The sequence below is a fragment of the Tenrec ecaudatus genome, chromosome 17, assembly GCF_050624435.1.
Source record: "Tenrec ecaudatus isolate mTenEca1 chromosome 17, mTenEca1.hap1, whole genome shotgun sequence".
Taxonomy (NCBI): Eukaryota; Metazoa; Chordata; class Mammalia; order Afrosoricida; family Tenrecidae; genus Tenrec; species Tenrec ecaudatus.
Genome location: NC_134546.1, coordinates 18,788,622 through 18,800,918, shown reverse-complemented (window position 1 = coordinate 18,800,918; position 12,297 = coordinate 18,788,622). Strand labels below are relative to the sequence as shown.

At 43.5% G+C, this 12,297-nt stretch overlaps 1 protein-coding gene across 1 annotated transcript in view; it reads left to right on the top strand.

The window, feature by feature from the left end:
- RBKS (ribokinase) overlaps nt 1-12,297 on the top strand; it is a 121,989-nt gene that overhangs the window by 58,083 nt on the left and 51,609 nt on the right. Inside the window, exons 3-5 of the mRNA XM_075535501.1 lie at nt 2,566-2,629; nt 4,062-4,124; nt 8,645-8,809. Of these exons, the coding sequence (XP_075391616.1) occupies nt 2,566-2,629; nt 4,062-4,124; nt 8,645-8,809 (292 nt within the window). The remainder of the gene's footprint in view (nt 1-2,565; nt 2,630-4,061; nt 4,125-8,644; nt 8,810-12,297) is intronic.

The following is a 12,297-nucleotide window of genomic DNA, read 5'->3' as shown; positions in this document are numbered from 1 at the left end:
ATCTCAATGCTGGCAGGGGTCTCCACAGAGCTCCCTGTGTCTTGTCAACGAGTATGTCTCGCCGGGAGTGAGCTTGTGTCCTACCTCCAGTGAGCTATTTGTCTCCTTAGCGCCTCCAAATGAGGTCAAGCTGTTACTTGATTGACAGGCCAAACTCCACTCCTTCACTCATAATTCTCAAATTGACAACAGAATATATCGCTACCATAAGCCCAAAGGCCTCCAAGGGACCAACCAAGTAGCATAAATTGGTGCAGTGTGCCTGCCAGGGGCTGTGGTGGCCAAGAGAGCAACAACCAAACTACAACCAAATTGTTTCAGCTGGGTTACCTTGCAGGGCTGCTAACCACAAGATCAGCAGTTCAAAACCACCAGCTGCTCTGAGGAAGAAAGATGAAGCTTTCGACTCCAATTAAGAATTACAGTCTTGCTTGATGTGATTGAACTATGGATTGTTATGATATCTGTAAGAGCTCCCAATAAAATATTGAAAATTTAAAATATATGAGGGGGTACCCCCCAAAATGGAAAAAAGCTCCATTGATAGATTTGGAGTTCTTTCTACCAAGTCAGACTGTTAATCAAGCTTTCTATTTAGAGGTTTGGAAAAGATCGCGGAACAGTGTGTGACCAAAAAGGCCTGATTTGTGGCAGATGGGAGACTGGTTTTGCCACCACGACAATGCACCTGCTCATGCAGCCATCTCGGTGCACCTGTTTTTGGCATAAAACAGCATGCCTCCTTGCCCCACGCACCTGACCTTGCTCAGTGCGACTTCTTTTTGTTTACGGAAATGAAGAAGGGCATGAAAGGACAGCGATTTGAGGATGTAGAAGAGGTGAAGGGAAAAACGAGGGAGGTGTTGCTAGTCATAAAAACAGATGAGCTTGAAAAATGTTTCCAAGGATGGAATCAGAGACTGACAAATGCATTAAGTGTCATGGAGAGTACTTTGAAGGTGACAAGATTGTTTTGTAATAAAAAAATTTTTAATACATAACTTTGAAAAAAAAAAGTTCCATTTTTGGGGTGGGGTAGGTCCACCCCGTTGTATGATGGGATTTCCCAGGATGAAGATGAGATTTTCGTATCAAGTAGTTTCTTTATTCACCTTATATGGTTTCTTCTCTTGCATGATTTGTACCTTTGATTCTCAGCTAATAAATAGACTTGATAAGGAATTTTTAAAAGAATAACAATTACAGTCTCAGATACCCACAAGGGCAGTTCTCCTTTTTTCCCTTTAGGGTTGCCATGAGTTAGAATCGACCCAACAGCCGTGAGAGGTTTGAGCCTCAGGCTTTGAGGTCTGGCCCTCCGTCAAGCAGACAAGAGCCTCCATTGCAAAGGACTGGGGTTGTGGTTATAAACACAGATCCTGCCACCAACAGTGAGCCCAAAGTGGAAACTTGTCCCAGGACACAGGCAGAAGCTTAACTGCTTGAATTAGGGCCCATGGTCAGAGCAGGCTGACTAGTTTTTGACACTGTTGGGATTTTGGAGGTCACATAGACACCCAATTCTAGGTAATTTAAGCAATAATAATAACCAAAAGGGGTGTGTTGTTTCAAGTAACTAAAAAGCCACCTCTAAAAAATAGATCTGGCTCCATGCGTCTTAGGTCTCAGCTAGCCAGTTGTGGATCTGTCTATCTGTCTGTCTGTCTGTCTGCCTCTGCCTCTCCCTCCTGCTTGGATATCTCTCCCATTTTCATGCAGGTGTCTCTTTATGGTGAACCTCAGTGGCCCGGGCTTGTTTTGTCTTGGAGTGACCCACCTCACTGGGAGGAAGGTGTGTCGTCCTCCACAGTTCACAAACATCCCAGGACTGAATCGTAATGCACTGACGAGTCACATGTCCTGCTAGGAGCTAGGAGACTAGCACTTTGGCCAGGGGGCTCCTGCCCACCCTAACTTCTTAGTCAACGAGAAAAGAAGACATGGTTCCAAAGGAATAACTGAAGAAATGGATGCTGGGTTGCAAAACCAACCGAGACCTCCCATCCCCACTGTCACCCGGCTTAGCTCAAGCTTCTAAGTTCCCTCTTCCTCAGTCCTCCTCCCCCGTGTCAAAGTCAAGGGGGAAGAGGAGGCAATTCTGGAACACAGGTGAGTCCTTACATGAATGTCCTCCCATCATAGCAAATGCAAGGCTAAGGACTATTTGCAGAACCACCTGGTGATGTCTTCTTGTGCAGGTGAATGCGTCAGGGGCCCTGGCCGCAGAAGCACGTCTCAGGACAAGAGAGGCCAGAAAAGGGGGTTTCAGAAAGTTTGCTCTGTTTTAATTTCTCCTTTCCATGAACTTTTGGAAGCCCCCTCATGAAATCCATGTCATTCATGCAAGGCTTCATATTTTAGGTAGGACATATGTGGAACATTTAGTATATCACATAATTCTCCGGGCAGAGATCAAGTGTAACATTTTATATTAAGAAGATTAATTAGCTAATGTTTATAAAGTAGTGTGCAGATATGCCCTTTTAAAATGCTAAGTATTCTAAAAACTACATTGTAACATTTACAAAATGTACAAAATCTAATGTTCATCACTCCTTTCTACAGGTTGGCAAAGATTCCTTTGGCAATGATTATGTAGACAACTTAAAACAGAATGATATTTCCACAGGTAAATTTCCATCTTTTTAAGAAGTTGATTTGTAATAACTTTCTTCTGTGATCTTGTTAGAAGGAAAGTGGAACCTAGAACCGAATCATTAGCTCTTCCTCTGGTGGCTGCGCCCAGCACAGCTTTGTCTAGTCTTGTTTAAATGTTCTCTGGTTAAATCTTTACCGGACACTTGTCCAAGTGGAAATAAAACAAGAAGAGGTTACAAACCGTCTTCTTGTGGCAAGCTTTTGGAAGGCACAAGAGAAAGCAGGTGCTGCAGTCACAGAAGATTCTAGAAAGCATTATCAAGTGCCATAGCTGGAGCCAATCTTAGAAATCATGGAGGCTTAATACCATCATTTCACAGAAGAGGGAACAAGAAGCTAGAAGGGCCGGTGGCACATGGAGCAGATGAAGGGGGAGGAGGAGAGAGCGGAGCACATCCTGGCCCACCAGGCCGTGAGGACGATGACCCCAATTAGAGTAGCCAGTCCACAGAGGGGACCACATGGCCAGCCCCACTGTGAGACAGGATGTCCCTCACTGACCCATGGCCCTGCGGGGGACAGCACCGGAGACACAGTGTGGGAATTGCACCCAATCTGATCCCGCCACACCGAGACAAAGCACTGGGGGAGTGCAGCGGAACAGCAAGGGAATGGAGCGGCAAGGTCCCCAAGGAATGCTGAAGGTGGACTTTGGAGCCAGGGCGTGGTGCCCCAACAGAGTGGACTGGAAAGCACTCCTAAAGGCCAACAAACGATCCTTGAACTAACTACTAGCTTTTCTTTCTTGTTGTATTTTGTTTTGTTCTTTGTCAGTGGTTTGTTGTTGTTTTGTTGTATATTGTTGTTTGGTTTAAATTTTTTTAAAAAATAAAAAGGGTCAATGGAACACCCAGCTGGTTGGAGGGAGAGCGAGGCTGGGCACATGGGCTTCAGACTCCAGGTCAGGGCTTGTTGCTGCTGCCAGAGGCTGCTTGGTCAGCATGTCTGTGTACATGGCAGGTCCTGAATCCTCAGGAAATGCAAAACTTATGGAATGAAGAAAAGCAGACAAGCTTATCTTACATTTTGATCCTTTGCCTCCTCTCAAGTCTGTCATTTATTTCATGGAAGAAAACAAATACATTGTCCTGAAAAATGCATATGTATACAGCTATGAATAATTTGGGGTAATTGGAAGCGGGGGTGGTTTGATGGAGTTGGTATTAATGCAGAGAAAGGTGTGACTACATGTAAAGATGTCTATTTTTTCCTCATTGTATAGATGATGGGCATAAATTAGCACTAATTACTTATTTTCTTTATCATTCCAGATGGTTAAAGGTTAAAAAAGGTTCCCCCTACACACACCTCGCCCAAGGATGTGTGCTGCATTGAGACTGTTAGATTATCCATGACAGGCTGTATATACATATGATGGTAATTTCCTTTTTCTTTCTTTTTAGAATTTACATATCAGACTAAAGATGCTGCCACAGGAACTGCTTCTATAATTGTCAATAATGAAGGTATGTGTTTCGCATATTGGGAGTGAAACAGGCAGTCTGTTTCCAGAGCTAGATCTGAAAGCATCGAATTTTACCCCAATCCGATGGCTCTTTTACCACTCCCACCACCTACTGCAACCCCTTCAAAGTCTATAACCCAGTTTTTCCAATCTAAATATAATCCTGCTTCCTTTTAATGAATTCCCAAGTTGACCATTCAAATGTAAAATTGTCCCGCCGCTATGTGTACAAAGCATTAGTGCTGCCTCACAATAGCATTTCTGTTGTGCAGTGTCCCTGTCATACTTCAGGTGACTTCGAGATTGACACCTGTCCCCAGACGCAGTCAAGTCCTCATCTGTCATTTCAGTCAGACTAGGTAAAGAGATGTGTATAGATAGGTGCAAAGGAAACTTTGATGCATCATATTTATAGACTATCCACTAAGCAAATGGCAGCAAGTGATCGCTTTAAATTTATCATTCGCATGCAGTTTTCTCTGCTCTTTAAAGAGCAATCAAATTTCGGAAGTCTATGAGTTCATCCAACGAGGATGGTCCCAACATCGGGCAACTGTTAAACATCTGTCCTCCAAAGACCTGGCTTCCTTTTTATCCTCAGGGAAAGCTTTAATCCTTTCCACTGACCGTCTTTAAAAAAACCTACATACATTTTTAAAAAGCAAAATTAATATTCAGAAAAACCAAACATGTCATCAGCCACCTGGAATGGGACCTCACACATCGAGGCCAGGCAGTGTACGTGAGTAAACCTAGGGTTGGTCACTCCGTGTCTTGTTTACAATGCCACTTTCCGTGGGGAGCAGAAAACGGGAGGAAAGTGCATACGATGGATCCTTTAGTCTCATATCTCAAGGAGCCTGGTAGGCAGGGTTTTTGGGGTGGAGGGAGGCCTTCACTCTGTGAATTGGAAGTCCCAATCACAGTCTCATAAGTAATATGGTTCCTCACAATATCCTTCCATCATAGTGCTACCTTAAAGTTACCGCTTACAAGCACGTGGCTGATAGCTATGTAGCCGGCAGCTTTATCTACAGGAGCAGACATGTGTTACTGCTCTCTAGGCTCTCAAGACAGCCCACCACCCCTTACCTGCCCCAGGCACTGGTGTTAGCTTACTCCTCCTATGTACTGAGGGACCCTATAATTAGGGGGCGTGCACGCCCTTGAATATATATACGCCTTGGTTGGAAATATATTCTCTCTCCCTGTGTGGATCTGGCTCCTGAAGTCATGATGGTCCCACAGGTGAGCACTTTATCTTGTCTGCTAGCTCTTTAATTTTGCCCCTCAATTACACAACCACCCCTTGGATCTGTTCAATTGTGGGGGTTGGTACCCCACAATTTTCCCCAGATAGTTTCTCATAGAAAAGATGATATTTTCAGCTTGACTGTAATGATCCCAAAGTCAGTCAGTCTCTCTCTCCCTCCAACCCCCCTCTCTGTCTCGCACACACACAGTATCCCCCTCAGGGACAGTAGATAATAGTTTTCCTTCTAACAGTAGGGTGTGTTCATTACTATAAGCTACAGCTTAAGGAATGACTGCTACCAACTTCATGCCATTCCCTGCTTTAAACTTGTTTTTGTACTCTAGGGATATCTCTAAGTTCTCTTTCTTCCTAGTCTGTGAAACAGAGATAAAATTCAATATTATAGATTGAGGACCATGTCTTTTGTAGACTTTACTTCGTTTCTACAGTCTGGTAATGACATCACCCAAGACTGTAGCTACAGAAGACTCAGGAAAATACAGAGATGGAACACTTAGGACCTTTACGTGCAGGAGGGAATGTGGAATGGAAGGTAAAGAGTTCCGTTTTGCTGTTGTTGTTTGGAGTGGAGGGTTTGTTTCTGTTTTAATGGTAATAAAACATCCATAAACGTTACAGTTAGTGCCTCTTAGTACATCCACAATATTGTGCAACCATCACCACGATCTAATTCCAGCCTATTTCAGTCCCCCAGAAAGAAACTATACCCATTCAGCAGTCCCCGCCCTTAACCTCTGATCTTAATCACTAATCATTTTTCTGCTTCTATTGGTTTGCCTGCTCTGGGCCTTTCATATAAAAGTAGACTGGTATTTCCCAATGTGGACAACACTGCCCCTGGAAGGTTCTGGACTGACTCAGAGGGGCTGCAAAGGCAGATACCTACACTTTATCCAGTATTATCGGCTACAGTATAATTTCCCCCAACCCGTGACTTAGGGGGATGTAATATTATTTATTTTTTTGTTTTCTGAAAAGGGGATCTTAGGCCAAATAAGTTTAGTAACTGAATTATAGAGAATGGATCCAAGCAGTGGGAGAATATGAGATTCCTTGGTCGTGGTACACTATGTGGCCTTTGTAGTTACCATCTTAAATTAATATTATGTTCTCGAGGTCCATGTATCAATATTTCATTTCTTTTGATGACTATATAATATTCTATTGTATGGATAAGCCACATCTGTTGATGAACATTTGGGTAATTTCTGTCTTTCAACTCCTGGGGATACTGCTAGATATTTTCATATACAAGTATTTTTGAACACCAGTTTTCAATTCTGTTGATTGGATATGTTGTAGAGTGGCCTTGTCAGGTCCTCTGGTAATTCTGTAACTTTCTATGGAACCATGAAAATCCAATGTTGAAAAGTTCAATGAGGCATGATTGAGTTAGCCAAATGGTAGTGCCCACCAGAACGCTGTTGCCATTTGGCTTGTGGCTCCCAGGCAAGGGCAGGCCCAAAATACAGATTCCAAAGTTCACAGCCCAGGAGCAGCAGTTGAATCCAGTAGTGAAAGTAGGAAAGGGGGAGAGGGATGCTGTATTCCAAGAGTGGGGACTTTGGATTACCTCGGTAGTGAGGTTGGACTTATGCTGACCCATCTCTACTTTATTAAGTCTACCCCAAGGCCAACAAGCACATCTGTGATGAAATGATAGGCTAACATTTGTTCTGCATTCATGGATAAATGTAAATCCTGTTGACCCAAGATCAGCTCTAGCAGCCGTAACACAATGTCCACTGTGACTCACCTTCCAGGCCAGCACTGCCCACGACAAATAGAGTGCAAACCACATGTGTAATTACAAATTTTCTAATAGTCATATTGTTGAAAGTAAAAAGCAACTGGTAAGTTCCTTTCGGCAGTTTACCATGGGTTGTTAGTGCTATCCAGTTGGTTCCTCCAACAGAAGGAAACATGGCCTGGCCCTGCCCATCTTCACCATTGTTCTTCTGTCTGAGCCCATTGTTGCAGCCACTGTGCCAGTCCATCTTGTCGAGGGGCCTTCCTCTTTTTCATTGCCCTTCTATTTCACCAAGCACGATGTCCTTCTACTGGATCTAGTCTCTCCTGATCATATGTCCATAGTATATGAGATGGAGTCTCACCATCCTTGCCTCTAAGGAGCATTCTGGCTGTACTTCTTCCAAAACAAATCTGTTTGTTCTTTTGACCATCCATTCTACTTTAGTTCTTCTTTCATCAGCACCGGAATTCAAGTTCATCAATTTATCTGTGGTCTTCCATTTTCACTGGGCAATTTTCACATGCATATGAGGTGACTGAAAATACCATGGCTTGGGTCAAGTGCACCTGAATTATCAAAATAACATCCTTAACAGATTTACACAAAACAATGTAAAGAGATCACTTGATCTCTTGACAGCTGTTTCCATGAGCACTGATTGTGGATCCAAGCAAGATGACATCATTGACAACTTCATCCTTTTCTCTGTTTATCAGGATGTTACATATTGGCCCAGTTGTGAGGATTTTGGTCTTTGTCTGATACAGACCGGTGGAACCCCAGAAGCTGTGATCCTTAGTCACTCCTTAGGTCTAGAATGAACCCACCCACAGTGACCTCATTTTGAGCAGTCAAACTCAAAGTCACTGCTATTGAGTTGATTCCAACTCCTAGCGACCCTATGACACGGGACAGAGTAGAGACAGGTCTATGCAAGGCACATTGACCATGTAAAAGAATGCACACCTGAGAACAATCAGCCACTTGAGATACAAAGGGTACCAGTTCACCAAGGGCACAGTGCACACTGGTTAGGAAATAAGAAGACATGGGAACGGGAAACCCGGAGGAAGCGGGAAACCCGGAGGAAGCGGGCTAAGCGGGAGTACATTGAGGAGAGTGCGGTGAAGATGATAAAGCGCAATGTGTGGGAGTTGTTGAATGGAAAAGCGATTCGCTCTGTAAATCTTCGCCCAAAGCATCGTAAAAGGTTTAGAAAAGAAAACTGATAAGGGCAATCTTTTTAAAGACTTTGCTCAAAGTGATCCGAATAATAGGAATTTCAGTGAGATGATGCCTTCTTACTTACGTGATGATGTACCTACATCCGGACCACAAACTAACCTGGACTGGCCCGGAAACGTGAGAACGGCTCCGGTACTGAAACCACGGCTTGTGAAACATTCCGTGTAGTGGTTTTATAGGAGTGTTTAGAACCTTAAAGAACACCTGTGCTTGGCTTTTACTGTAACTTTGAATCATTTTTTTATAGGACAGAATATCATCGTCATAGTGGCTGGAGCAAACTTACTTTTGAATACTGAAGACCTGCGGGGGGCAGCCGACGTCATCAGCAGAGCCAGAGTCATGGTCTGCCAGCTAGAAGTCACTCCAGCGATTTCTTTGGAAGCCTTGGCCATGGCCCGCAGCCAGGGAGGTAATTTTCCATAGTTGTCATGCTCTCTGTAAAAGCTTTTATCATTGTCTTAATAAAACCAACCTTTCAAATTAGGCAAACATAGATATATTTATTTGTAAAAGAATCTTTTTTTCTTCTGTGAGAGTCACTGCCTTCCAGCAGCTCTTGATAATAATAGAAAATATGAATGGTATTTCTGACAGTCCCTCACTAGAAATCTTCAATCCAGTGGCAGAAATGGGACCGGGGGTCACTAGAATCTCTAAGCAGTCCACTGTCCAGGAGACAGTCCAGGTGGTGAGATGATAGCCACTCTGGGAAGTAGAGGTTAAGCTACATGCCACGTGTGGTCACTGCCCGGGGCATGTTCATTGGGAATGAAGTGTTCATGTTACCTTTTTTTTAATCTTTTTTGAACCTATAGATTTTTATTTAATACAATAAATTTTATTTTACTTTGTTGAAAAACAAACTTTGTCAGGGAGCTTCTGGCTTATATTGTTTTTATACACTCAGGAAATATTACATGGTAACTCAATTTCTGTTTCCTTCCTCTGACCAATTCCTTGAGGCCACCTTCCCATTAACCTTGAGTTCTCCCTTCTTATATATATTTTATAAAGAGTACATGTTTTCTGTAAACAACAGAAGATTCTTTGTGGAAGCAATCCTTTCTCTCACCCATCACCCCCCTTCAGCAGTTATCAGAAAGTGAAGAATCTCGAGTCCTCTGTTCTCCCACCCTATTCTCTCTCCCACCTTTTGAAACGTCAGCTAGTTTCGTGGCTCAGTCCTGTGCCATCTTTACAACCATTGACATATTTGAATCCATCGCTGTAACCACTGTCCTTGAGGGCGCGTCCAGAGTTTCTGGGAAACATTGGATTAAAATATAATGGCATCTTCCATGAACTTTCAAAAGGCCCCACATATTTTGAGTGCCTCCCAACCCTATTGGACAATATTCTACTGTGATCCATAGGGGTGTCATTGGTTAATTTTTAGAAGTAGATTGCCAGGCTTTCCTTTATAGTCGGCTTTAGTCTGGAAGCTCTCTCGAACCGGTCCATCATGGGGGACCCTGTTCATGCTTGATACATGGGTGGCACACCTTCCAGCCTTGGAGCATCAAACAAGCCACCACATCCACCACACTGATAGACAAAGAGTGGGGTCAGAAATCTGACCAGCATTTATTAAGACATGAAAATAAAAACACCAATGTTAATAGCTCCCTTCTTCACCCTGCAAAATCCAGGTTTGTTTTGGGGTTTTTTTGTTGTTGTTTTTTGCCTTTTTTGCCATTTTTCCTATTTCTACTCACCATAGACTACAGGGAGAGCACCGTCTAAAATAAAATTCCATTTCTGCCCTAACTTGTTCGCTTTGTGGTCTTGGCACAATTGTCTCACCGCTCTGAACCTTGCCTGCCAACTGCGTCCGTAGACACTCCCTCCAGAATTGTTCTGAGAACGGAGTAAAACAAAACAGCGTGCCAAGCATGAGGGGATAAGTGTCCGGAAAGCCAATCTCCTTCCCGCCTTCCCACTTCTCTCTGTAAGTTCAAATTAGGAGAAGATCCACGTTTCAACACCAATTGGTCAAAAAATAAAGAGCAATCACTCTCAGACCGTCGCTTCTTCCTGACAGTGTGGCAATAGTTTTGTGATTTATAGTGAAAAGAGAGCCACGTTGACTCTTGCGTGTAAAGCTCTCTCGTCAAGATATGAAATGGGAAATATATATGAAAGGGAAAGAACAGTACGAGTTTGGGGTGTGTTTCGGTGATGCGTCTCCAAAGCGTAGCGAGGTTTACACAGCACTAAAGGAGCACACGCTCCTGAAACGATTCTCAGCGGAGAATTTTAGAATGTAAGTCTTGATTTAACAAATTTCCCTCTTGGCAAAACAATAAGCTATGGCAAATCCTCACTGACATTTCATGTATTTTTAATGGCCGCGAAGCTGTCGGAAAGAATTCCAAGCCAAAACCCATTTGGTTACATTTTCTCAGGGTGTCACAGATAAAATCTAATGTTATGGTAGGCATCCTCTGCCCCACACACTTCTCCACAGGCTGCAATAATCACAGTGTGACACGTCTCCCAAGCTCCTCTCTCCTGGTATACAGCAGAGCATGTCCTCATGTACCTTCTCTCTCTCTCTCTCTCTCTCTCTCTCTCTCTCTCTCTCTCTCTCTCTATCTATCTATCTATCTCTTCTTTTGCCATCCCTTGCTTCTCAGAGATCCCTGTCTAGTTCTGTTACCGCTCAGTTGGTGGCAGGCCAATGAAAGGTACAGTAACCAAAATTGAAGCCCTGACCTTTCACAGGTGAGGCTAGTGTAACACATGTGGGTAGGCGGCCTAACCTCTGGCTGTCCTTTGGAGGGGACCCATGAGTACTTCCTTTGCCACCTGTCCAGTGCCCCTTGATATGACTGAAGGATTGAACGACTGAACTGTCTGATATGTCAATTATGTGCCAATACCACTGTTGAGCGGGGTAGAAAACAGGTGCTAGTGGGTCAAAGACCTATGGGCCTACTTCACAGCCCTACTAAGAGACAGCATGCCTAGGTAGCAATCCCCATGATCTGTCTGAGATAATGATCTTGGCAGTGCTGCACCCTGTATGAAGGTAAGTCAAAAAGTCGTGCTGCGGAGAGTTCCAGTTCACACAGGCACAGGCTTATCCCAAACACAACGTGCTTCATCCCATCCCTGGGATCGGTGGGTGACTGCAGATGTTGTCAGCAAGCAGCTTTTTCTTAGTCTCAGTAGAGAACTTTCCTAAACAAGGCTCAGTTAAAACAGTGCCTTTCAAGGGCATCTTCAGGGCCAGTTAAATTCAAGGCAGAGCAATCAGCTGGGAAGTTGGGGTGATTGTTTTGGGGGAATCCAAAGGAGTAATCTTGATAGATTTCCTCCAAGGACAGAGGCTTTACTACACTATTTACAAATGGCGAAGCTTGAGTGAGATACGCTCTCTAACTGCATTAAAAATAATCACTTCCATCGATGCATAGCAACTCCGCATTAGAAATAAGTTTAAGATACAGAGGAAAAGGATTATTCTCCCTCTCAATATACTGTCTCAGAACACTCTACCTGCCTTTACTAACATGAAAACATTGGTTATAAAACACCTGCAACATAAAAAGTAATCTCATTCAGCCCCCTCCCTCATGAGATCAGGATGCAATGAGATTGGCCCACTGCAGAGCGTGGGCAGCAGCTGCTGGTAATGAAGTTATATGGGGGGGGGACCCAGAAAAAATGGATTTTTTTCCTCCTAAGTTATGTATTTAATATTTTTATGAAACAACCTTATCGCCTTCAAAGTACTCTCCATTACACTTAATACATTTGTCAACTCTGTGATTCCAGTCTTAGAAACATTTTTCAGACTCATCTATTTTGATGACCGACAGCATCTCCCTTGTTTCTTTCTTCACCTCTTCCAAGTCCTCAAATTGCTGTCCCTTCATGTCACTCTTCATTCAC